Raw genomic sequence first — 25,205 nt, 5'->3', positions numbered from 1 at the left:
CTGTCGCCCCTTGCAAAGCATCCGGGATGGTGGCTCTCACTGCTGCCAGCTCCGGCCGCCACCCCTCCGCCTCTTCATCCCGCCGCTCTTCCGCCAGGAAAAAGCTGAAGTTGCCCATTTTGCCAGGCCCACTCTGACCTCATCTCCATCCGCTCCTCGTCCTATCTCTTACACGTAAAGAAGAAACTGGCTGGCTGCCTCCTTGATTGCCTCGCAATCACAGTTCCCACTGACCGTCGCTTTGACCTTGTACAGCTAATCATTTGAACCTGCTGGCGGCTGAACGCAATTGCACCAGCAACCTTGCTTCCGCTTTCCTTAGTACTGCGTAAAGCGCCTTTGTGTGATCTTCTTGATAGGTCTTATCAACGTTGAGACAGGTTGTACTCCTCAGTTTTGGTGCCGGAGATCGCGTATTTTGTCAGCAGATTTAATCAACTCGTTGTGCAGCCACTGAAGGCGCGGTCATTTTTCGGCTGACAGATCTATCAATGTCCGGGGGTTGCAACCCCCATCGGTTGGAACGCACAGGCAACAGCAAAAATTCAGGCAGGCTAGTATGTCAGTCAAATATAGGCAGAATGAGAGTCCCACGGCCCAATGGTAATCGGCAACAACAAGACAAGCGAGTGAGTGCCTTGTACAGACAGGCAGCAAAACGCCCGCGCGGACAAGAATAAAGCCAATTGGCAACAGGGAAATGCTTCTGTTCTGGTACTGTGCATTGCGAAACTCTTGCGACAAATTTGGAGGTTGTGCGCAGTTGCTGGCGCCACGTTATCAAACAGAAACAGCAACAGCTTTTGACGCTCATCCATGGATTTGTATCATATAAACAATAGACTGAGTTGATGTTAAGCTTCTCCTGATTCTAATGATATAAGTTTTAGATACAAAGGATTCTTTTTAAGGAAGTAGAACTTATTCACTACATAGAAAAATGCTTTATCAATTGAGATCTATATTACTATTCATCTACAGAGGAGTACGTTAGAGATAGTTGACTATCGCTAGAGTATGGCTGAGAAGCTAGCCACCTTCATCTTAGTTTTTGATAGTTTGTCTTTAAGATCGTTTGCAACCTTAGTAGAATACTAGGATTTGAATTAGAGATAAGATAAGATAAGATTATGCAAGTAGTATTTTAATTGTCTATTATAGTACTAGGGATAGGTATTTATAGTATAGCACTAGTGTTTCTAGGCTACTATATTGGTCAGGCTAATCTATCAAGGTGTCAGGAGTGCCAAGGGTTGTGAGCGACGTGACAATCTAGCGTACGAATAGCATGCGCCTCGCATACGTAAAGCACTATCAGCAGTGGCGACGAAGGATGGACTCCCGACTTCTATAAGTCGAACGATGGAGAAATTCTGACTCCTAGAGTGTAGAGTTCTCCATTTGTGTGTGCGCGCGCGCTAGGCGTGCGTAGCGTTCTTGGCAGACTTGGCGCGGCGTAACACAAGGGCTAAGGTTTAGGCCGAGTAAGATTAGGCCGGGCCCTCTAAAGCCATCTAAGCCGTTAAGAAGTGGCTAAGAGCCTGTTAATAAAATTAGAATCTTTTTTTTCTTAAGTGTCTTGACAAAATCAGCTGCAGCCTTGGCAAGATAACCATTATCAACCAATCATTTTCAAACGCCAAATGCATCGTTGCTAAATACACCTCTACAAATGCACCGTTCGGTCAGTTCCCAATGCATTCCGTGTTATGCGCGCTAAGCATGCCAAGCGCGTGCCCTGCGTACGGTATAAGGGCCAGGAGGACTCTGGTGGATTCTGCATTATTCTACGCAGAAGATTCGTTGTTCTGCGCATCAAAGGACTTAAGAGGATATTCTACTACTTGTATCCTTCTTCTTGCACATAGATACTAGTTCTCTGCGCTTAATAAGTCAATCTATCGACCTTCTACTGTTCTATTGCCCTTGCACTCCCCGGGGATCCTGACATATTAATCTTTATCAACTTTATGAATTTTAGAATAATATATTCTATATATAGAAATATACTTAATACAAAATCATACGCCAAGTCTTCGGGAACCAAAGTCTTGGTGTGTTTGTCGCTATCAACCACTATCGAGTAATCACGCACTAAAACTACATTTAAACCTTATGATGCCCCAGCGCCACAATTATGGTGCCCCAGTCCGCTGCATACACGTATATAGAGCTTGCTCCGTGCAACCCTACGTAGTAGTTAGCGTATATAGAAACCATGGAAGCACGACTCCGTACATGTCCCTCGGCTGTTTTGGGCTCAGACAGCATGTGGGCTGCGGCAGAAGGGTTAGGAGATAAATATCCCTCTACTTCTTCGTCCTTTGTACACAGCTGATAAACTATAGCTTTTAGCAAGAAGACACCTCCTGCTTTGCCGGTGAGATCAGTCTTATCGTCAAGCACTTCCCTCACCTCTCCCTTTTGTCACAGTATGGCTAACCAACGTGTCTGGCTCATCACCGGCTGCTCCAGTGGTTTTGGCTGGGAGCTCTGCCGCGAGGCGCTCTCGCGCGGAGACCGTGTCATCGCCACGTCCCGCAATGCTGATAAATTGGCGGAACTCAAGAATCTAGGCGCATCTACGGTTGAGCTTGACGTATGCCAACCGGATGAAGTCGTCAATCGAATTGTTGCCAGTGCTGTGGAGGAGCACGGTCGCATCGACATCTTGGTAAACAATGCCGGGTACCTTCTTGAGGGTATGGTCGAGGCTTGCAGGTGAGTAGAGGGCGCTTGTTTGACTACTTGTGTTGTTCATCCAGGTCGTTGGATCATCTATCCTCCCTCTTCCCCCCTCCCAGGTGGCATATGGGTCGCTTAACCGCACATTCATTCTCTGTACTTCCTTCATGGTCTCCGAGAAAGATTAGAGCATTGACTTTCCTGATCATGAGTATAGTGAGGAAGAGATCGAAGCCCAGTTCAACTGCAACGTTTTCGGACTTCTACGCATGATCCGAGCCATCCTACCTTACATGCGGGCACAGAAATCCGGCACGATCGCCAATCTTGGATCCATCGGAGGCTGGCGAGGCACCCCGGCCGTGGGCGTGTACTGTGGCACGAAATTTGCTGTTGCTGGCATCACCGACACCCTGAGGCTAGAAGCGGAGCCATTCGGTATAGATGTGACAATCATCGAGCCCGGTATGTAACCCAGAACAGCCTGGGGATGGGGTAGAGGGTAAAACCATGCAAATTAGCAGGCTGACTGGAATTGCCAATCTCTCGTAGGCTATTTTCGCACAAACTTCCTGACATCTGCCAACCGCACCGCGGCCAAGAGGACCATCGCGGACTACCCATTCGCGGAGCAAATGAAAGCCAACTTGGACCAGGTCAACAAGAATCAGCCTGGCGACCCGCTCAAAGGCGTCAAAGTGATGGTCGACTACCTCACCAAGAGCGGGCCATGGGCGGGGGTCGAAAAGCTGCCGTGGCGACTGGCGCTGGGAGCGGACGCGGTGGAACATGTCCGGGAGACGTTGAAGCGCCTGTCGGCCGATCATGAGAAGTGGGCGGATGCAGTCAACAAGACGAATTGTGACGACGTGCCCTCTTCTGCTTCCTAGATCAGCTTTGGGGGCCGTAGAGAACTACACGGAGCAGTGGTGGGGCCTGGGCTTGGTGCAAGGCCAAGTGTGGTGGTGGTACCAAGTTTCATTCATCATTCATGGTAGTAGAGAGCCGGGAAAAGAGAAATCCCGAGCGAGCAAGAAAGAACAACCAAACCGTATACTCCTCCCGCTGGAACAATTCGGCTTCTCGATGCGCCTATGTCCTGCGTGCTTTTTTCTTTTTGCTTGTTCGAGGACTTCTTCCGTAGTGATGCTGTTGATTTCCACTCGCCCACCGAATTCTTGGAAGGAGGCTGATGTGGCCTGGCGGCTTTTGGCCATCTCTCCAGCGTTGGAGATATCCAATTGAGTTTACAGCCTGTAACTTCCTATCAACCATCAGTCTATATTGTTTCAAGTGTGGCTAACTTGATATCATGATATGGCCATCTTCACCGGGAATGATAACGCATCCACCATGTTTTGAGGAGATGACTGATCTATATGATACATTAGCAAACTGTGGAGAAGCCAGTATGGTCCCACTGGACTGTACCTAAATACCCACGCATGTGGGTAATCACTTTCAAAGATGCAGTCTTTGATTCCTTAATAGATATCCGTGCTCACATCATCGAATGGTACTGTGCGTTGCGAAACTTTTGCAAATACTTGACGCTACCCTCGAATTGCTGGTGCCGCGAGGCAGAATTGCGGTCAGATATCCATCTTTCTGGCATAAAATGACGGTAATTCATCATTTGTGATGAAGTGGATGAATGAATTCTATCTACCTTGCAGAATCTATCTCAGGAGGAGCAGGCTAATATGATGTGCGGAGTGGTACGTGCGCAGTCACGTGACATATGAGGCCAAGGTTTGGCTGACGGCCAATTCCAATAGTTAGTGGGAATGGCAACTATTCTGTCAAATAAGGACTATACTATGGTACTAGACATACTACGGTGCCAGGCCGAATTTTTGTACCCCCGCCTGCTGAAAACATTAGTATCTGTACAAAACGTACTATGTAGAATTGAGTATAGACGCCCACAAAACGGCCTAAATAGGACTAGTGCTTTACAATCAAGTTTTTACTTTTCATTGACATCTATAATAACTTGCTATCTTCTCTGCATCGACTAAAGCAGCTTCTTAAGATAATTAGAAGATGTAGCATCCTATGGAGTACTAATAGCTGTCACCCTATTATTAAGTCTATTAGTATTTATGCAGAATTAGTAGAATGTGTACAAAGCAAAATAAGCGGAATCTGCAGAATGAGCAAAATTTGTGCAAAATAGTGACAGGGATGCTTATAAGGATATGTATGTAAAAAAGACGTTTGTAAAATATTTTGACCAGGGAGGGGGGTACACAAATTAGGCCTGGTACTGTAGTAAGTATTTGTAGTACAGCGCTAGTATATTTTCACTAAAACAGGCTACGAACCAGACATCTAGGCCTTGAACAGTTAGCGGTATTAGTGTGGCCAATTGATATGAACAATGGCCAAAGAAGCTTCTAGACATTGATGTGGCGCTGTATCTGAACTAGCTGCTACTAGCGCTATGCTACAATTAGTACTGTAGTATTATCATGATAAGAGAGGCATATTTTGACCACAATAAGACCATATTCTGGACAAATAACGCTGTGAATGATGAAATCCCATTGGATTACAGATGCTTTAGCTACACATCCTGGTACACTCCAAGCAATCTTACGGTTAGGCTAATTCTAAGCGAACTTTGACGGCTCTCTTACCATTTTTTTTAAGGGGGCTTCTTCCTGTTAAGTAGTTTGTCGATGGCCAGGCAGCAACCCCGCTTTGGACGCTAATGAGTCGTTGAGGCGGAGGGACAAAGCTATTTCAAATCACATGACACGTTTGTGACACCGTATGGTGGGCACGCAGCGGTAAAACCAAGAGGCATTGGAACATTCCTGCGTCGTTTGAAAATAGTAGTGATTTTGGGAAAAGGAGGTATGCTAATGTATGCCCCATAGAAAACACCCACACAAAAGATCCAACCCACAAATGAAACCCTTCTTTTGCCTTCCTTTTTCCTCTTCGAGTCACAACATCCGCCCCTCCACCTCCACCCTTCAACATAATCCTCAAAAAGTCTCGCTCGAAATAGGCAGGCAGGTGGGTAGGTAGGTAGGTAGATAGGTAAATAGGAGTATCCGGTGGGCGGCGATAGTGAAAAACCAACGTGATCTTTCTTCTTCTTGCGTAGTGAGGGCGTTGAGATTGTTGTATCATTTCGACGGGTCTGCGGTACTACACAATCACGTTATCACTACCACCGCCTACAAGAAAAAGCGTACCCACTCAAAAAAAAGAGTTTTTTGTAAGGTTGGAGAAAAAAAAAGACCCAGAACGAGTGTCACAATAAACCGATCGTGACGTCGCCCTTGACGCGGGCGTAGATCTCAACCTATAGACAAGAAAGAAAAAAGACGTTAATTACATCAAGCCAATCATGACGTCGCCCTTGACCCGCGCATAGATTTCTACCTCGACTTCCAGGTCCAGCTCGATCTTGATCTTGAGACTGCTGTCCTTCTCGCCGACCTTTGGAGGACGGTCGGCGATGCGCGATTGGTGGACAGGCACGATGCGGCGACCGCGCTGGGCGCTGGGCACGAATTGGGCTAGCTCGTCGCCCGCGGCTGGAAGGGACTGTTCCAACTGCTGGGCCGTCATGGTCTGCTTGGCGTTGGTGTCGGTGGTGGTCGCCATGGTGATGTTGTTGTTGTCTTTGTCAGCAGTGGGGGTCGGGGTGGGAGATGGAGCCTCGTTGTTGTCCGAGAGATTGGCGTCGTCGGCCTTGTTAGGGCTCTGGGTTTCGTTAGCGGCGCTGTGAGAGAGTGGAGCTGAATTAGCGTTTGTTTGTATGGCAGGATCAGTTGAGGAAGAGAGACAGCAGAGTGAACGCTCACACTTCAGACATGCTTTGGTTACTTACACGCTTCAAGGGCTGGACGAGGAGAAGGTGAGGTGAGCTGAGGATGGGACGCAGAGCGCACGAGGTTGGATGGAGAATGAGTCTGACTTTGAACAAAAAATTGGCAAGTCCGGAGGCTGTCACAAAGGCACGGTGACGGGGGTGGCTTGGATCACTCCCCAGCCAGGCTCATTCATTGTATGTCCCAGTTTCTGCATACACAGGAGGTACTTCTCGAAAAGCAGGTTTCTCATCACTGTATCAAGTCCTACCCGCAGCCTTCTTCCGCCGGTGCCACGCTAACGAACGCAATCTACGGTGCATGGTGCATGTGACATTTCGTGATGGATGTGATTGGAGATACAGTACGCAGTATTGCTAGATACTAGTCTTCACACAATCAATGGTTCTGGATAGTGATCGTGTGGGAAAGACTTGAGACTCGGGACTGGCACGAAAGGGCGTAACCGTTGAACCTTTGACGCATGGCTGCGCTGAAAGCAGTTGTGTGGTGGTGGTGAGTATTTAGCCTAGAATCCTAAATACGAAGTTCGGACAGAATAGGTAAGCGCGAGGCGCCAAGGCCCCTCAGCGCTTACCCGCAGTGGATAAGACTTGGCTGAAACTTGGCTTAACCTTGCCGGGAATCTCCTGCGCTTGTTTGATGTGGTCTTAGCATACTGCGTACTGACTAGTAACAATACGCACTCAGTACTAACTACGTAGTACTAGATCGCGAGCAAATGTCTCTCCAACTTTCCAAAGTCTTGGGCAATTCCAATTCCTAGCATGGTGACAAACGGACGCCTTGTGTACAGCTCACCCTGGTTGCACATTGATTTTGCCCCTCTGCCTTCTTGCTTCTTACGTAGTACACCGTCAAGTGATTCCCTCCGGACAGTGACTAACCCTTAACCACCTTCATCCCCTGGACGTCAAGTTCCACAAACGGTGTCGTAAACCCTTTTATTTCTGAAACTCTCCGTTATTCATCGAATCCAATCACATTGCCGCCACGATCAAATATGGTCCTGGGCATCATAACCTCCATAGCAGCCTGCCCAGCTATCATCGGCACCGTCGAAGCTGTTCGCCAGGGCCAACGCCAGAGCGCAAAGGAACGCCACCGAGGCGCAAAGACCAATCTCGTCGTCTCTGGCTCCTGCAGCGAAATCGATGGTTGCCCGGTCGAGTTGCGCGACGGCAGAGTGCGTCATTCCCGACTCTCTGGTGCATTTTCCGAGTTGCCCGCTTGATGGGTCAAAAATCTTGAACCGAGCATATCAAGGCTGACTGCCCGCATAGCTCTACATTGCCACACGTGCAGAGAGGCACAGTGACAAGCGTCCCAAAGGTCATCCCTTCGCTGGCTACTTTCTACCCTACCCGGAGCAGACCTGGGGTCGCCGAGGCGAAGGACTCGTCTCCACCATAAGCGACGACCCCCCGCAGCTGAATTGGATTTTCGTCGACGTGGACACGTACGAGCTCCGCTACGGCGATAAAGTAGCCTCCCAGGGCCACATTGTCGGGCCCTGGGACTGCACCAGCATTGACAAGCGACTCACGCTCGAAGGTTGGGAGGGCTTTGTCGCGGTCGAGGAAGTCGAGTACTTGGATGAGCAGGACGAGAAAGGCCGCGCGACCGAGGGCTGGGACGATAACGGAGAGCGGAAGTCATGGGTCTTGTGGTTCGATCGCGATGACGACGCCTTGGCAACCAAGATTGATGGTTGGAAGGTCGTTGAGGTCGAGCTGATCAGGAAGGAGCGCAGGAAAAGAAAGGACGACGAGGGAGCATGAATGGGCTGATAAAGGAAGGTGGAGCAAATATAGAATGAGCCCTCAGGAAGGTGAGGTCGGACTCGAGATTGACAAAATCGCCATATTAGGCAGATCTCAAACATGGAGAACTCGTCAGCAGTTTGCATCCCACACCCAGCAAACACTGCGCACGGCTAAGAACCGCTCCTCAGAGTGTGTCATCCGTCTTGACGAGCCCATCCCCACTTCCACCGCTACCTCGTTCATCGTTCACCCTCCCTTCTTCGACTTCCCGCTTCTACACCTTCTTCGGATTGGCATGCTGGAGACGGAGGTGTGAAAGTTTGTGATCATGGCCATTGGATGGACGTATGAAGGTTACGGGAGATGAAGACGGACAGAACTGGGGGGCTGATGAAGCTTGTGATCCGAGACAGGATTTTGAGGGTCCAAGGAGTCGGAAAACCGCAGTTGGGGTTAATTTGATCTCGACATCACATACGTTCCGCTCCCTTCGATTGGACATGCTACGCTAACACGACATGATCTACCGCAGTAGCAGGCTGACGTACTCATCGCACAGTGCTAGTGTCTTCAATTAACAAGTGATGTACGTGAAGCCTAAGCTCATAACGCTATAGCTGTATTGAAATTGGATTAGTTGTGTACTATGTAAATATCAGTCAGAGAAGCTTCGAGAAAGACGGATTACTCATTCCTTGGCTATCGTCCACCTTGGGTATCAACACAGGGTATCAACACAGGGTGGCTGAGATCCACGGATTCTGGCTCATAGTTGCTGTGGATCGAAATTTCGAGGTTCACCTTAGAAGCTACGTACTAGTGAGTTGTAAAGTCACGATACTACGTATTACAATAGTTCCGAGAAGTGCCGGCGTTATTTTTAAGTGATCCCTCTACTACAGGGGGGGCCTGAAGTAATAGTTTCTGGTGCTAAAAGCAGCTAGTTCTTAATACGAAGACATGATGATACCATTCGTCACTTTAAAGCTTGTTCGCTGTGTATCCATTCCAATAAGTTACATCATTACTTCTAACTTCTTTTGATAGCTGTTCTGTACAGAGAGGGTTTACAAGTAAAGATACTAGTGCTGAGCTAACATAACTTCAGGCCCCACCGGTAATAGTTACGGAAGAAGGTCTAACCGACCGCCAGATTGACAAGCGCTAGTAGATCTCACACTAGCGTCTTACGGGTAAAACACTTGAAACTAACCCAAAACCCAGCACACCTACCGCAACCGCAAATCCTCAAATCAACAATCCACCACTACTCATTTACAAGAACTCTTCACATTTCCCAAGCTACGAATACATGCAAATCCTGTAAAGAGGTCAACTAAGGAAAATATCATTGAGTGTTGTCGTATTTATAAGATAATGTGCTGATTTTCATCTCTTCATTTTTTCGCAGCGGAAATGCAGGGCAAACTTAGCCCAGGGCAGGCTTTAGCGCAGGGTAGGATGAGCGCAGGTAAGCTTAGCGCAGGGTCCACGTAGTCTGCATGTCCGACAACATCTTTCATCAATAGTCTATTTATTGAATCTGCTTGAGAATTATAATTCACAGAAAAGATTTCTTTAACTAATACTATCATAATTCCCTGTCTTGTAGTACAGTCCTCTGTAAATTTGTGGAGCAGTGATGTGTAAGAGGATGAAAAGTGCCAGGACTTTGCAGAACGACTGTAACCTGATTAGGGATGAAGCACCAGTTCTCACAACTTCTTGTCCGCAGTAGATAAGGCCCAAAAACAAGGTGGAACCCCCGTACGGCTGCTGCAGGTGACGGCGTTATTTCTGCCTAAAAGCTCATCCTTTGCTTGGTGCTCGGCTTCGTCTTTCCAGGATGTTGATCTTCCAACGCCTTTGACGTCGATGATCCCTCAGATCCCCCTACGCGTCCAGGTGACTGGAATACTACATAGTACTAACCTTTTGTTAATCGTAAAAGCCTTGCCGCACTCATAAGCGCCTTGTCATGACATCATATCTGGATTCTGGTGTACGGAGCATTGGAGGTAAAATCTGTGCCTAGGTCGTTGTTCCCTCGACTTGTATCATCCAAATCACCTCAATCTACCACATCTCACAAGAAATAATTTCTAAAGCAACCCGTACTTCCTTACTCTCTGGATATGGCAGGACTATTGGGAGGAGGCGGAAATAGTAATGGCCAACAGCAGCCTGGTAAGATTCGTCACTTCCCATCTCTACATCCCATTGTTGTTGCGGCCGCCGTGCTGGTCGTTCTAAAGTTTTCCCTGAGTCACTTTCATACTAATCATCCCCCAGGTCTCCTAGGCGGTGTCTTGAACCCTGTTGTGGGCACGGTCGACAACGTCCTGCAACCGGTGACGGGTGTCGTTGGCGGCCTGACTGGTGGTCTCCTTGGCGGTGGACAACAACCGGCTACACAACAGCAACAACAGACTATCACACCGGACCAAGCCGCTCAGCTACAGCAACTTCAACAGCTCCAGCAGTTAGAGCAGCTCAAACAACTGCAGCAACTGCAGCTGCAGCAGCAGCAGCAACCGAGATGAGGAGGGAGAAGCAATAGGCCAATAGCGCCACAGGCTGGGAAAGGCGATGATTGCAGTTTGGAGCGGTGGGAGAAGGGGATCTGGATCACTTTTCTCTTCAGCCGATTCCCGGACTGAATGTACCCCACTAAATCATCAGTTTTTGCTCTTGGCCATTGCGCCATCCTAAGTAGGTTGTTAAACCATAAGCGAACTAATATACTTAGCAAGTTTTCACTCCTGTTACTAGTGCAAACCCCCTCCTGCAGGATATTTTCCAGATCAGTCTTCGTCACAGAGGGATATTATTCTAATCTTATTGCATCAGCTTTAAACAAAGGGAACTCTATTCGCCTGACCAGGGGTCGGCCCACAGCCCATAATTGTCCAACAGGTATCCGTGCTCGCACCATCGAATGGTATGTTAAGCTTCTTGCGAATCATGCTCGCAGCCCCATCACTACCCACTAAGAACTTAGCTCGAATGGTCTCTACGGTGCCGGTCCTCTCTTTCCCTAATCTTGCTTGTACCGGATGTCAGGACAGAGGTTTGAGCGACACATGCACTGACCGATGATTTAGAAGCTAACGCCTTGCCGTGCAAGACTCAATGCTACTTGCAGCCCACTCGGTCCAGCTAATATCGTTTTGATGAGAGATATCGTGATAGCTGCCATCATTGTATCGGCCTCCTACCACCCCGGTCAGACTGGCGAAACAGCGTGCATCTGGTACAATACTGCGCACACGGCTTACACTGTAATGAGCTCTACTAAGAACGCGTGCTCTGACGAGGTAATAGAAGACCCTCCTTACGTGCTCAGGTCGCCAAATGAGAACAATGTGGGTGGTGGGTACTACTGCGTTATCGGAACTAGTAGGTCTAAGGGCAAGCTCATTGGGATTATAATGGACGTGCTGGTGGACCTTGATTGACCAGTCGTCGTCTCCTTCTGTTGCGTCAAAAGCTTCTCAAACAGCAGTGGTACAGCTTGATCGCCGGTCATTTCGGGAGATACCCTCGATTCTCTTCTCTCGCTCCTTTTACCAGCTTAAATTCTGAACTCAGCAGTGGGACGCGGCCGTGTGGTATGCGCCTCTCACTTTACTAGAAATACTCGGAAGCCAATGCTAGCAGGGATGTCAACGATATACTCATGTACAAGAAAAAGCGCTCTTCTTTCTTGTGACAATGAGCCACAACTTTTCCAAGACGAACACTATTATAAGAAGCAGGCAGAAGTATGACTAGCTCGGACTCTTAAATCAAGCGAGCGTTCAATATCTCCATTCTCTGCTTTAATTGGTGGGAAAGGCTTTCTTTTGTCTTTGAAAGGTAGATAGATCAAGAAGAGTCCCTGACATTCAGCCAGCTTTGAATTGTTTCACGTGCAATGAGTAGACAGGTTCTAACTCGATTGGAGTGTCAAGCGACGTGGATGACATCATACTTAGGTGTTGGCTTGATCACCTCGTCCGACTCGCCAGGTCAGAACGCAACTTGGTATCCTTGATTGGTCACTGTACAATGGAGACATAGGGTGTTGAAGTTGTAATGACGAGACTTTAACATACTGTCGCGATAGTTTGAAAGCTCAAAATAATACCAAAGTTCTTGAAGACATGTCGCCCCAGGATCTAGCCATTGAGCAAACGTCTTCCCGTTACTGGTGGTCGTGTGACACCTGCGCTAGCCTGCAGCAGTAGCGGTGGTGCCAAAGGTCGACCAACCTCAAAATGGTAACATTGCTTCGCTGGCATTGCAGTCTCCACCCTCATAGCGGAGACTGTTTTTGAAACGAAAACAATAGCTGACACATGATGCGAAGTCTATGCACATCATCCTCCGCTCTGTTCGATGAAAGTGTTCTCTGGCTGCTCGATGTGGCAGGACGGAGTGAGAACGGGATGTGAGTAGGTCCCAGACGCTTGGTCGTTCCCACGTGATCTCGGCCTGTGTGGGCATTTCGTTCTTTCCAGTTGCTAAAACCCTTGGCCGGCTTCTTGTTCTTTTGTTCTGGGCTGGGATTAATTGCTGCTCGTTTGCTGCGTCGTGTCTGCAATTGGCGCAAGCTGCTCTGGCCTTTGATTCGACCCGAGTCGAATGTTGATTGACCGACTCGATGCAATGAAAATGGCCCGAGGAGTGAACGATTCTGGCTGGTGCGGTGATCACAAATGTTTGCCAATGAAGCTTCAATGCGTGTCGAAGATGTCCGCAACCTTCTCAAGTGCCTCGACCTCTTCTACCTCCACCCGCTTACCAGCAGCAGGAAGGTTGTTGGCCGAGGAGCTATCTGCATATCGTTGAAGGTGCATCTTTGCTCTCTGCTCGATGTATTCTCTTCGTTCTTCTCTTCTCTCTGCCCGGACGCCGTCGATCACTGTCCTTGGGGTCTGCAGGGTGGCTAATCTTGGCCGCAGGTCCGCTAGAAGAGCTCTCAAGGCAGGAAGTTGGGAGAGAGCGAACTTGGTATTTGTTGTGATTGGTTGTTGTGCAGCGCTTGATGTGGACACGTTCAAGACTTTGGCCGATGGCGTCGATGTGAGGAAGGAGAAATCGTGCTGTGAGGATTGTGATGGTTGTACTGCATCACCATATGACTGTGTCAGCAGGCCTTTGAGCTGCGCAATAATGGCTTCGTTGCGAGATGCTTCTGTATATAGATAATTTCGGAGTCTTTGTGATTCTATAACCTTCCGCCGCAGCAGATGAACCGACTCTTGGGTAGGTGCTCCATCTGGAGGCGGATAGGACAAGTTCTATCACATTGCGGTCAGCTGCCTGATACAGTCCAATAACGAAAGGGGGAACATGGACGTAGGTAACGAAGGGAGAAGCACACCTCGTAATGGCTCAGCCGTATCCAACTAGGGAGCTCCTCTGGAACAGACAAGATATTTCTCAACACATAAATCTCGAACTTATCGAAGTTCTTATCGACCGTGGACTCGAGGAGTGTTTCAAGCTGATGGAGTCCCTCCTCAATCTCTTGCTTTGCTTCGGGATAGTCTACACTGGCATCACCATCTCCGGATGGTGGTAACGTCGCAGATTTCGAAGGCTTGAATCCAAGTCGCGCAGGAGGAGTTGCGGTCAGACCGTTCTCGAGACTCGAGATGCCTTGATAGACGAGGTTGTTGACAGAATTGATGATATCGTCAATCAGCGACTGAAGCCAATTAGCGGTGCGCAGGTGAGTTACTGGAGATGGAGGCGCACCAATGGGGTATACTGCAGATGCTCTGTCAGCAGAGCAGTGGCAGCCTGCGAGGCATCACCCATTGTGATCGTAATGTCGGTATCCGATGATGTGCCTTTTAGGTGAGTTTTGCGCCTTCTGTGTAGTTTTGCGCGTCAACGCGAGTGTTGATGCCACTTCCAAAAAGGGATTGGCGCCGTTACCGACAGCACTAGCGTATATCTCGTCAGATTTGTCTTTACAACGTCGCGCTCATCTTACAAGTTGCAGCAGCATCAAAAGACACCCTTCAACGACGTTACATTCGTCATTCGACTACCGACTACCGACCACCAACTGTCGTCCATCGTGCTAACCAATCGCCATGGGAGGCGCTGGCTCTGGTGGCTACAAAAACAGCCCCGGAGACGTCGAGACTCATTCAGCATGGAATCTGATCGAGCCCACCCCCGGATCAGCCCAGGTAATGCAGTCCACCAGTCTACTCATCATACTGTTCAAGCGCTCAATCATGGCCACAGAAATTGCGCCAAGCAAGCTGCAAATATTGCAGCAAGGAGATGGCTCAACACACCTCGCGCCAACGAGCTCATCTGCTCACATGTCAGACCTACCTGGATGCCATGAAGTCCCAGGGCGTCGAGAACAGCATCACCCGACGTGCCGCTGATCCAGCCGCCTTCCTCAAAGCGCCAAAGGCAGATCAGCCCGAGGGCACAGAGAAGCGAAAGGGCCCGCCGAAACTAACAGATTTCCCCATGGTTGTGAGGATCCAAGCCCTTGCCCTGGCAGAAGCAAGCATATCCTACGACCGAATCCGTGAGATTACTGGAATTGACGCCAAGCTTCTAGACAAGCTGCGCAAGATTGCACGCGAACGAGGCTATGAACCATCCACATCTATGCAGCTGAAGGAAGAATACGTCACTGATCCTGCCAAACCAGGTGCAGGCAAGCTCAAGAAGCAGCGCCTTGAAGGCATCGTACAAAACGGTGTAGGACCGGCTCCTGCTGGACCCTCTACTCCGGGTTACGTTCAAGCCGGTACGAATGGTCTTCCGCCGGGAAATTGGAACGTCATGGCAGCAGGCCCAGTACAGCCCAGCGTGCCTTTGGGTTGATCGACCATGGTCGATGCCTCGGTTCTATGCAAAAGAAGTGGTGATCCCGGAGCCAAGACCACCCTACCAGCTCTCTGCATCCAAGGAAAGCAGAGAGGACAAATGACGAACGGAAGAAGGCCCAGTTCGACTGAGAACGACTTTCGTTGCTCTATTGGTCGTATCGCCAGCTGCACTGCTTCTGCCTCCGCTTGACGGAGCAGGGCCTTTAAATAGTTAGTTGATCATGTCAACCCAAAGGCTAACAGGATCGTGAAATTCGGGTGTATGCAGCCACGCATGTCGGAAAGGCCATCCCCTCCGAAACGTGAAGTAAGCGAGGGTGCCGAACCACACGTCCTCAGTCCAGTATTGATGCTGCAGAATAGAAATGCACCCTCAGTACAGAGCAGAATGCTTCTCCACTGGGGTTGATGGATGCGTCGTTTACACGAGGTAGATGGACCAGCAAATGGGTAGTAGAGGACCGCTCAACCGTGAGGATCAAAAAGGCGATTAGCACCTCCACCTTCACACCATCAACGTAGCTATATCCCCCAGCGCCGGCAGATGCGTGGTGAATCTGCACGTTGAGTTGTGCAAAGACCCTGGGTGAAAAAACGACGAGGCAATGCGATTTCGGAGATGGGAGGTGCAAAGTGAACAAACAGTTGTGATATCATGTCACCACAGTCTGACGCAACCGAGCGTTCGCAATTTATACTAAATCAATCTATGCTTTCTCGCCCCAACATGTTCATGTTCATTCTGGCCTTTATGCATTCCCCCATCCACGATGCTTCCAATGAATGATGCTGATGCCACCTCCCCCCGAGCGCCGGGAAAACAAAGCCTGTAATTTCATGTGTCCAGATATCAAAATCACCCCTGAACCCTCCTGCGGGATGTCCTTCACAACTCTAATGCCTCTTATACTTCTACGCCAAAAGTCAGCCGATCACATCGCCATCTAGAACAAAAAGAAAGAAAAAAGAGGAGAAAGAAAGAAAAGAAAGAAATGAAAGGGGAAAACATACCTCCTCAACCCTCCTCCAATTCTCCCTATCCAGCGTATTCCCCGCTCCCAACAGCGTCTTCCCCACCGCCTTGCTCGCGCCAATCGCCGGTCTCAAGATCGCCGTCGGGGCCTGCTTCAATACCGCTTTGGCCGCCCCGGCTGCAGAGCCACTCGCCATCACCTCACCAGGGACGGCAATGATGGCATCTTTGGCCAGCAGCAGATCGCGCTCGAGACTGGCATATGCGCCACGCAGACCCTGGACGACGCCGATGGGTTGGTCGGCGTAGAGGGAGATTTGCTTGCGGGATTCCGCGTCCTCGTCTTGGTCGTCGCGGGGGGAGGGGTTGGAGGCAGGGTCGGGGGGTGCGAGCATCGTCTCTGCGTTCTGCAGCACCGTCTGCGTACCGATGGCGAGTTTGGCGCCGAGCCCGATGAGTTCTTTGGACGTCGTCTTGGCGAAGGCAAGGGCGCCCTTCTGGATGCTCCGCACGATCCGGCCGTCTTTTTGGTACTCGCGCATGGGCACCACGACCAGGTCTTTGACGCCGCTGCCGACGTTGACGAGCGAGCGGATGGGGGCTAGTCCCGCGAGGATGCCGGGCAGTTGGTTGCGTCGCACGTCTGGTGTCCAGATGTTGTTGAGCATGATTCCCAGGCGGTCGAAGCCGGAGACGCCGTAGAGGATGACGCGTCGGAGGATCATGTCGGCTTGGTCGAGGACGAAGAAGTTCATGAATTCGGTGGTGCGACCGGAGCGGAGGCCGCCGTAGTCGACTCGTTTGGGCTTGAAGTCGAGTTTGATCTTGATGGGATTGACTTCCACCCGCTGCAAGAATGGTGGTGGGCTGGTGGTGGCGGATTGTGCGGGTGCGCGTTCATCTTTGAACTCGAAGAACCTGCTCATGAAGTCAAGCGCATCTTGGTCGACATGCAGACGCAAGGGGAGCACAGTCAACTTGAGGATCATCTCCGTTGCTGCCAGGTCCGGCACTGGTCTCACGTTTAAGATCTCGATGTGGATCATGCTTGTGCATGCCTCCCGCTCCCCAGCATCGCGCATATATGTAGCAAACTTCTTCCACGTAGAAGTCGGAACATGATCGAATATATCCAAATCTTTGACTCTGATATCGACCGAGCTCTGGACCTCACCTGAGCCTGGCGGAAAGACAAGCATATCTGCAGAAATACCTTTGAGTTCAAATGTCATCTTATGCTGCTTGCTCCTTTGAAGCTTCAATCTTTTCTGCTTCTGCCTCAGTGGCTGATCTCTTGCGGGTGAGCCAGTGATTGTTGTCGACGTCGCATAGCTACCGCTTTCGCTGGTAAGATCATCAATATCTCGATTGATCTCACCAGCAAGCTCGCGGGAGTCCTTATTCGCAGGGATGCCAATGTAAATCGAGTTGAACAAAAAGTCCCCAATGACTGATTCCTCCTCTTCTTCCGTACCCGGCGACAACCTGCTGGCACTTCGTGGCCGTCGGGCAGCGGCTCTTGTCTCAATGTCCTTCACAGCTTCAGAGATGATGTCGCGCGTACCTTGCCAATCATACCCATCGAAGAGATTCCAAATGACATGCACACCACGAATGCGAACCTTGAGTGGGAATCTCTTAACACTTCGGTCACCAGCAAGTCCATACGTGTTTCTGGTCGCATCCCAACGGTGAGAATCATCACCAGCAGTAGATCTATCTCCAAAATGCTCATCACGAAAGTCGAGCAGACTATTCGTCATGGCTTCGGTATGCGAGGCTTCTGCTACTGACTCTTTGATCGAGACAGGTGCTACTGATATTGAGACAGTCGACTCTGCTATTTCAGAGTCCAGCATCTCTGAATGGAGGCCGCTCTCTGAAATGTCATCTGAATCGTCCGGATCTGGCTGGTAGAACTCACTAACATACTCGATATCTTGTTGCCCTGGAAGCCTCGATTCGGAATCAGCACTGCTCTCAACACGAAGGCCTGATTCAGGACCGGATTCTGCGACAAAAGCATCCCCAGAGAATGAGGCGAGGAGATCCTCAATCGGCATAATCTCGGTGCGATAGGGTGAAACCTTTACTGGTGGAGCTGGCGGGCTCAGTCCATTCAGGATGCCGAGGAGGGTCTGCGTAGAGTCTGCACAGCTCTCAAGGATAAGCAGTGCATTTCCAAAATCAACCTCCGTAGATCGGTTTCCATTGTCGTCCAATTGCGTGACGTTGATGTTACTTGTGGCTGAAGAGATGTATCCAATAGGCACATAGCCCATTTCAGTGAGCGTTCTAACTTGATCCTCACTTTGCAGCGCAGAACCGCGGCGATCTGGGTCGATCGGAGATCCATCAACGTTGACTTTGTCAATAACCATGATTGATGCCTTCTTGATATCTGTGGACACCTTGATGTCCTTGCTGTCATTGAGTGGACTTGCGAAAGCAGCGTCGGTCAGAATGACAAGTGCTCTTCCTTGGACATCTCGAGGATTTAGAGCCAGAGCAGAATCACGGATTGCGATTGATATATTGGTTCGCCTGACAAATTCCGCAGCACTTTCACTACTCGGGGGCGATGAAGTACGCGCGAGAGACTGCAATGATCTCTCGCTCCCAGCTTCTGATCCTTCACCGCTGAAGGAGTCTGCTGTGTTCATCAAGGCAGCGACGAGAGCCGCACGATATTCAAAGCATATGTTAAAAAGCTTGAGCTTAACAGTTGGATCCATCTCGTCGGCAACAAAGCGACACATAACCATTGGTGGCACGTTGCTGCTACCCGAACAAGTAATAGCTTCATCAAGAAGAATTTCAACATCATTCCGGCGGATTGAAGCGGTCGCAATTTGAGCGGCAAGTAGAGACGGAACACTCACATGCGCACCTTCTAAAGCCCGCGCTTGCAAATGAAGCTTTCCTATGGGATCTCCCATGTTAATGTCGAATTCGAAGTTCTTCACAAGCGCGAGACTCAGTATGCCGGGCCTATCGTCCTCTGGAAGGTATTTGGCAACTTTGGAGAGCTTGCCAAGCTCGGTAGCAACCTTGGATAGATGCACCATATGCGACATACCCTCAAGAGAAGCCATGAAGGACATGACAGTCAAGCGAAGTACTCCGCCCTTTCGTCGTTGCCTTAGAAGTGTATCCACCATGATGTCGTCATCTGCATCGTATTTGTCCTTCGAAGGCGTCAGGATTGCTAAAAGGCGGTCGAGATCTTTGTCATTTGGTACTGGTAGATATTCTAATCTGGTGTTTTGTAAATTGACAGATAATTCCGGACTCTCATTCGCCCCCAGAAGAAATGGGCCTTGTAGTGATATCCGATCTATCTGCATGCCCAAGCCTTCTGTTCTGTAAACAACTTTGACCGCAGATGAAGTGGCCTTCAAGATAGACTCAGATCCAACGATATCGATACCTACTCCACCCATGCGGATGTTGAGCTTGCCAAGTCCGAAGTTGAGGTCATCATATGGCCTTGGTTCTCTTCCTGGGGGATCTTCGAACCGTACACCGCGAGGCTCAACTCGACGCTCATGGAAATTTCTTGGACTATCTCGAACAGTGCTGGAAGACGCGACTGAGCTTCCTAGTTCTAAGAGACTGCTAAGGCCACCACTCCTGCTGAGTACATCGTCCATTTGGCTCAGCTCGAAAACCAATCGAATTGGTTTGGTGTGGATCTCGACCTTGCTTGCGCCAGCCTTGGATGTGATCAACGCCTCTACATCGTACTTCTGAAGGGCGATAGTATCCTTTAGTGAAGTCCTCATTCTTGATTCATGGCTGAAAAATAGGAGTTGACCTTTGGAATGGGACAAAGACATTTTCGTCAGATGGAAATGCTGTTGAAGAGCCCCATCGAGGACCGAGCTTGTATATGCTATTCCAGCAAGTGACATATGGAGAAGCAACGCGTCATCAGGAGGGAAATGCTTTTCGACAGCAGCTTTAATGGATCGCTCTGGGACATGTTCGAGAAATGCAATATCCAGATCGTTGACCTTCAAGGAAAATCGGGGATCCGCGGCAGAAGGAACAGATGCATTTTTCCCTTTGGTAGCTGCTTGAGATTCTCCCAAGGTTGACTTCGCTATTGCGACTAAGATTTTGCCGGTTTGCATGTCAAATTGACAGTGCACATTCACAACTTCAACTTCGATCGTGTCGGGCGAATTAAAGGATATGGGGGTAAGATCTGCTTCATAAGGAATGCGATCTGTCGTTTGGCTTCTGTTCTCACTAGCATTCAGGCTGAAAGCATGAAGATCGCCGGTTGGAGAAGAGCTGCGCTTGACTTGACTTCCATTTCCGCCATCACGGGATTCGCCACCATCATTAACTGTCTGCTCCAAGATTGGTGTGGTCGGAAGGTCGGAGTCGTGCGTAGTAGGTAGCCAGGCGGAGATCTGATCGATGAACAATAGCTGTTTCGCTGTTGATGGCATCTGACCTAGCGAAGCAACACTATCAACTGACCCATCTTTCCCAGGTGCACCCGGGTCTGCACTGGAAATCAGGCACAGAGGAGGTGTCCTCGGGCTAACCGCAGAGGCAGGTTTGTTCCTTGGTAGAGCCTCGATAGAGCTTCGCACAAGCTCAGGATTAGTCGATCGGCTTGAGGCGCACGCACGGTCTCCTGCCCAGTCCCAAGCTCCTGGCATCTGCTTCCCATCTCCTGGAGAATCTAGGTTTACGCTTAGAGCGCTCATGTACATGGATTCTGCTTCATCATGCGTGAAGATCTTCGATTCGGTTAGATCTTCGACGGGCAGATCACCACTAATGGCGTCCTCCATTTCCGAAGCAGACTGGCCAGATTTAGCCAAAGATTCTGCGTACACCTGGTTATCAATGCTGCCAGGACTGGATATGCGCCTGCTGTTGAGAATCTGGTCGTGGCGCAACGGCTCATCAGCATCTCTTTTGGCATGGTCTCCAAAGACGTCGTCGGCAGACGTTGAAGAAGGTCGGACAGGAGGAGGGCTCCCTTGATCAGAACTGTTTGAAAGGCGGAGTTCCTGTGAAGTTGCAGCGAAAAGAGTCGAGTCATCTAGAGAATTGTCCAGGCCAGCTGGAATACGCAGCGCTGCTGAGGATTCATCTGAAAACACGCTGTCACTTGAGGTAGTCGATCGGTCGATTTGCTGCGGATGGCGAAGACCAGAAGTGTAGTCACTGATTCTTTCCATTGAATCGCTGAATGTCAAATCTGTACCGTGTTCTTGAACAGGGTTCAGTGCCATAGCAGTAGATAGCGGACTAGCATTTGAATGCTTGAGTATAGGTGAGGTCGTCTCCGCTGATCCCGGATCAGAGGAATCACTTGAGGAGTCCGGCAGAACTAGAATACTGAACTGGTGTAGAACAACTTTTCGTTTTGGTGTGCCCTGACTATGGTCGTCCGGAACGGGGCCAACACCTTGTACACATAATTCTGACAAATTCAGCAAAAAGAGCGTTGAACGAGTATCTCTGGTCCGTGAGGAGTTCGGACTGTCTCGGGAGTGTTCGAATTCGACATGTATTGCTATGTCTTTCACATGGAGCTGAAGCCGATCCGCAATGCCAGCCAAGCAGGAGGCAACGAATGAAGGCAGTGTATAACCTTCTGTTGCACCAATCCCTACTTCTTCTTCACTTGATATACTAGAGCTTATGGACTCTCGTTCATGACGTGACTGGGACGCAATAGCCGCTTGCAGCTCTAAGCGATCCTCTTGAGACTCTGTCTGTAGGAAGGACTCGGCAAGCTGTTGCACCGCAAGGTCTGGGTGGAACAGAGAGTCCTCAAGTGGCCGGTATGGTGCTGTGCGCCGTCCTCCCGGGTCATGTACAGTGGGCGTCCCTGTCCGCGGACGATTTGACTTTGTGCCTCTGGCCGGCGGCTTGCGCTGCTCCGGCCTTGTGAATGCATGACCCTTCTCATCCTTTGGATCAACCTTGAGGTGGACATTGACGCCTGATATATCAATTTCGATACCACTCGTTAATATATTCGCAGGTACGGTTATCTTCAGGTACGAGATCCGTGCCGATATGAAGTTAACGAGAGTCGGCAAGGGAAGTATCGAAGACAATTTCTGCGAAAGCTTTAGCTTAATCCATTTTCTCAAACCCGTCAGACGAACCGATGTTCTCAGGCCAACGTTCCTGAGTTCAACGATAGATCTCTGGCCCCATCTGATACCAAGGTCTTCCAGGTCCAGGTCATCGGTCTCGAGAAAGTCGAATTGCGAGAGCAGGTAACGTAAGAGGCGCCTCTGAAGCGTCCATGGCATAAATGATAGGTACGACATCGCGTCACGGAAGAAGTCAAAGCATCGGTGATCGAGAGGGAGTATTGTGCAGGCACACTTCCCATTCAGATACCAGCGGCCCTGGGCGGTGTGAAAGGGCTACGAGAGCAGGATCAAACCTCATACTGGGTTTAGCAGAAGTAAGTCTCGCGTGTCTTGATGCATTTCTTCAACGGGGGTGGAAGACACCCGTGTGCAAACACCTAGACCCTCCGTTGGCCACTCAGAACTAAAGATCACCTGGCCAGCGACCGGGGTCAAGGTGATCATCGGCACTCCACATTTGGTGGGGTTTGCCGGGTTGAGGTCGCCCGCCGGAGTTAAACTTGATCCCCGTATACGTAGTATAGTGATTATCATCCTTAACAACTTGACCATCAAGAAATGGGATAAGTGAATGGCCCAACCCACAACAGGTTCTATGGTCTACTACGAAATGACAAAGAACAATAACCCTGAGGCGCACATAAGGGGGTTGGACAGGTACAGATACAGAAGAAGAGACCCGACAAGAGTGTTTCAATGATTGATCATACTGCCTGCGATGTAAGTGCGCGTCTACATGAGCAGAATCTATACCAGAGGCATCTCATCGCTTGCCAACTGCAGCCATATTCAATACCCAGGAGCGCCATGGTTATGCATCCAACCTCCTGCAAAACTTTTGCCCCATTCCTAACCCTATTCATCGGGTTTGAATACTGCATCCCTGCATAAAACAGTCACCTTTTTGAAGAACCTCCTCCACTCAAGTGGATCGCCCGAAGCTTTCAAGAACATTACCTCGACGACGCCATCAGAGATTACGCAAATGGTGATATTGCCGCTCAAAGTGCATGATCTTCCATCGATCGTCCTAACTTTGATCTGACACTCCGAGTCTTGTGCTGAAGGCCGTGGAAAGCTTGGTACGGGAACAGCCAGCCGGCTAAGAGCTTCAAGAATCAGCGGGACCAACAGATTGAGAGTCCATGTAGAGAAGAATCGAGTCAGACTCTGCGCAGGTAGAATGTCTCGAAACTGCCGAGCCATCTGGGTCCTGCTCATAGGAACGCTCGGTGTCGCTGCAAATTGTGACATTGAAGGCTCATCGGCAAGGTAGCCTGAAGTGAGACCAGATTGAGTGGACGAATGAGCTAGGCCGTTCGCTGGCTGTGTCGAAGACACTGGTAGATGAGCAGGTGCTTCCCAGTCGAAGAGCATGTCCTCCGCGGGTGTCGTTGGCTGTGTCGACGACAAAGCCGCCATAGGTTTTAGTGAGGACTGGTCTACATCCATTGCATCAGAGTGGGTAGACCGTTGCGTTGCACTTAAAGCATCATCCCCGAGGCTAATTTTGAGTGATTCGAACATATTTGTAGCGAGAGAAACAGGGTTTGTCAGTCTACCTTTCTTGTCCATGAACTTGTTCGACCTGGTAAACCATGGATGCCTTCTAACATCTTCCAAAGAGAAGCGCGATGTGGTATTGATTTTCATCATGCCCCGAAGTAGAGATAGCACCTCAACAGGCAGACCTTGCCACAACTCGTCGTTTGGCCGGCCTTGGGTCGCGATATATTCGCTGAACTCATTCGGCTGGCCGTATTCATCCAGACCTTCGGTAGGTTTATTCCACGGAGTATTGCCCGCCAGCAGAACGAATAACACCACTCCGCAAGACCAGATATCGGCCAAGTCAGCCATGTATCCACTTCCCTTCTTGTCACCCTGACTGCTACATGATAAGACCTCAGGAGCAACATATGGTGGACTGCCGCACAGCGTGACAGCCATTTTTCTCTTTCCATGGTATTCGAAAAGGGTAGCCATCCCGAAATCAGCGAGCTTGAGGTCGCCATCTGCAGAAAGTAGGACGTTCTCTGGTTTGATGTCTCGATGACCAACTCCCTTGGAATGCATGTAGCCTACAGCATTGATGAGCTGGGTAAAGTAGACGTGGGCAACGTCCTGGGTGACTCCAGCATCTGCTTCTATCTTGTCGAACAGATCTCCACCCTCTGCCAGCTCCATAGCTATCCAAGTCCAGTCAACATTCTCGCCAGTGTCGAAGAACTCAATGATATTCTGATGGACGCCAACATGCTTGTGCAGAGTGGTTTCCATCTGAATCTGCTTTGGCTTGATTCGGCCATATCGCTGGGCATAGTTCTTGTTGATGAACTTGACAGCGAAGATCGGATTGTCCTTGTGCAAGGGAGCGGCCTTCTTGATGCTGTAGCAGAGTCAGTAGAAGCACAGTGTAAGGGACATATGCGGCCTGCCATTATTACCATGCATATGCACCAGTCCCGATCGTTCTCGAGACGATTCGGAAAGGTACTTCAGCTGGGAGTGGTGCAAGCTGCGAATGAGCGATGGTGCCAGTCATTCTCATACACTGAGTGTTACCAGAGTCTTAACATATCGGATTTCCCAGATACGTAGACGCTCGTCAGTCCAGCATTTCAGATTGTGGCGCCAGCGCAGACATGATCATTGTCAATCAATGCTCCGCAATCGCGAAACTTTCGCCCCACGTTTGAGGAGACCCGCGACTTCAAGGCGCTTAGACCAGGTGATTGGCGGGGCGACCTGTGTTTACATTGCCTCTGTAGTAAAAGGCTTGATCACTTCGTCAATTTGGAACAATATATCAATAATAAATCATCTCCATTAATTACCACAACGCATTCCTCTGCCAGCGGTGTTGTTCACTTCTTTCTCGCCAGGCTTGCCGCATAGTCTCTTTGTCTAATCCGCTGTCCAGCCACTCCAGCCACTCCGCA

The 25,205-nt window shown here is 49.7% G+C and overlaps 8 protein-coding genes across 8 annotated transcripts; 4 read left to right on the top strand and 4 right to left on the bottom strand.

The window, feature by feature from the left end:
• Window positions 1-2,434: 2,434 nt before the first annotated feature.
• On the top strand, window positions 2,435-3,575 carry EPUS_07734 (uncharacterized protein; the record flags this gene model as incomplete). Its single annotated transcript, XM_007802639.1, has 3 exons — window positions 2,435-2,721; window positions 2,903-3,150; window positions 3,238-3,575. 3 exons carry the CDS (start codon window positions 2,435-2,437, stop codon window positions 3,573-3,575), a joined length of 873 nt encoding a protein of 290 aa, XP_007800830.1.
• Window positions 3,576-6,033: 2,458 nt separating this feature from the next.
• On the bottom strand, window positions 6,034-6,520 carry EPUS_07733 (uncharacterized protein; the record flags this gene model as incomplete). The annotated part of the gene is made up of 2 exons (XM_007802638.1): window positions 6,034-6,427; window positions 6,510-6,520. 2 exons carry the CDS (start codon window positions 6,518-6,520, stop codon window positions 6,034-6,036), a joined length of 405 nt encoding a protein of 134 aa, XP_007800829.1.
• A 1,019-nt stretch (window positions 6,521-7,539) lies between these two features.
• On the top strand, window positions 7,540-8,317 carry EPUS_07732 (uncharacterized protein; the record flags this gene model as incomplete). Its single annotated transcript, XM_007802637.1, has 2 exons — window positions 7,540-7,722; window positions 7,820-8,317. The coding sequence occupies 2 exons, from the start codon at window positions 7,540-7,542 to the stop codon at window positions 8,315-8,317; spliced, it is 681 nt and encodes a 226-aa protein (XP_007800828.1).
• Window positions 8,318-10,437: 2,120 nt separating this feature from the next.
• EPUS_07731 (uncharacterized protein) lies at window positions 10,438-10,845 on the top strand (the record flags this gene model as incomplete). The annotated part of the gene is made up of 2 exons (XM_007802636.1): window positions 10,438-10,489; window positions 10,595-10,845. 2 exons carry the CDS (start codon window positions 10,438-10,440, stop codon window positions 10,843-10,845), a joined length of 303 nt encoding a protein of 100 aa, XP_007800827.1.
• A 2,175-nt stretch (window positions 10,846-13,020) lies between these two features.
• On the bottom strand, window positions 13,021-14,110 carry EPUS_07730 (uncharacterized protein; the record flags this gene model as incomplete). The annotated part of the gene is made up of 3 exons (XM_007802635.1): window positions 13,021-13,587; window positions 13,671-13,997; window positions 14,048-14,110. The coding sequence occupies 3 exons, from the start codon at window positions 14,108-14,110 to the stop codon at window positions 13,021-13,023; spliced, it is 957 nt and encodes a 318-aa protein (XP_007800826.1).
• Window positions 14,111-14,391: 281 nt separating this feature from the next.
• EPUS_07729 (uncharacterized protein) lies at window positions 14,392-15,148 on the top strand (the record flags this gene model as incomplete). Its single annotated transcript, XM_007802634.1, has 2 exons — window positions 14,392-14,490; window positions 14,549-15,148. The coding sequence occupies 2 exons, from the start codon at window positions 14,392-14,394 to the stop codon at window positions 15,146-15,148; spliced, it is 699 nt and encodes a 232-aa protein (XP_007800825.1).
• Window positions 15,149-16,047: 899 nt separating this feature from the next.
• On the bottom strand, window positions 16,048-22,437 carry EPUS_07728 (uncharacterized protein; the record flags this gene model as incomplete). The annotated part of the gene is made up of 2 exons (XM_007802633.1): window positions 16,048-16,065; window positions 16,165-22,437. 2 exons carry the CDS (start codon window positions 22,435-22,437, stop codon window positions 16,048-16,050), a joined length of 6,291 nt encoding a protein of 2,096 aa, XP_007800824.1.
• Window positions 22,438-23,118: 681 nt separating this feature from the next.
• EPUS_07727 (uncharacterized protein) lies at window positions 23,119-24,808 on the bottom strand (the record flags this gene model as incomplete). Its single annotated transcript, XM_007802632.1, has 2 exons — window positions 23,119-24,652; window positions 24,711-24,808. 2 exons carry the CDS (start codon window positions 24,806-24,808, stop codon window positions 23,119-23,121), a joined length of 1,632 nt encoding a protein of 543 aa, XP_007800823.1.
• Window positions 24,809-25,205: the final 397 nt, after the last annotated feature.

The sequence above is a fragment of the Endocarpon pusillum genome (assembly GCF_000464535.1).
Source record: "Endocarpon pusillum Z07020 unplaced genomic scaffold scaffold1751, whole genome shotgun sequence".
Lineage (NCBI taxonomy): Eukaryota > Fungi > Ascomycota > Eurotiomycetes > Verrucariales > Verrucariaceae > Endocarpon > Endocarpon pusillum.
This window is presented reverse-complemented; position numbering and strand designations above follow the sequence as displayed.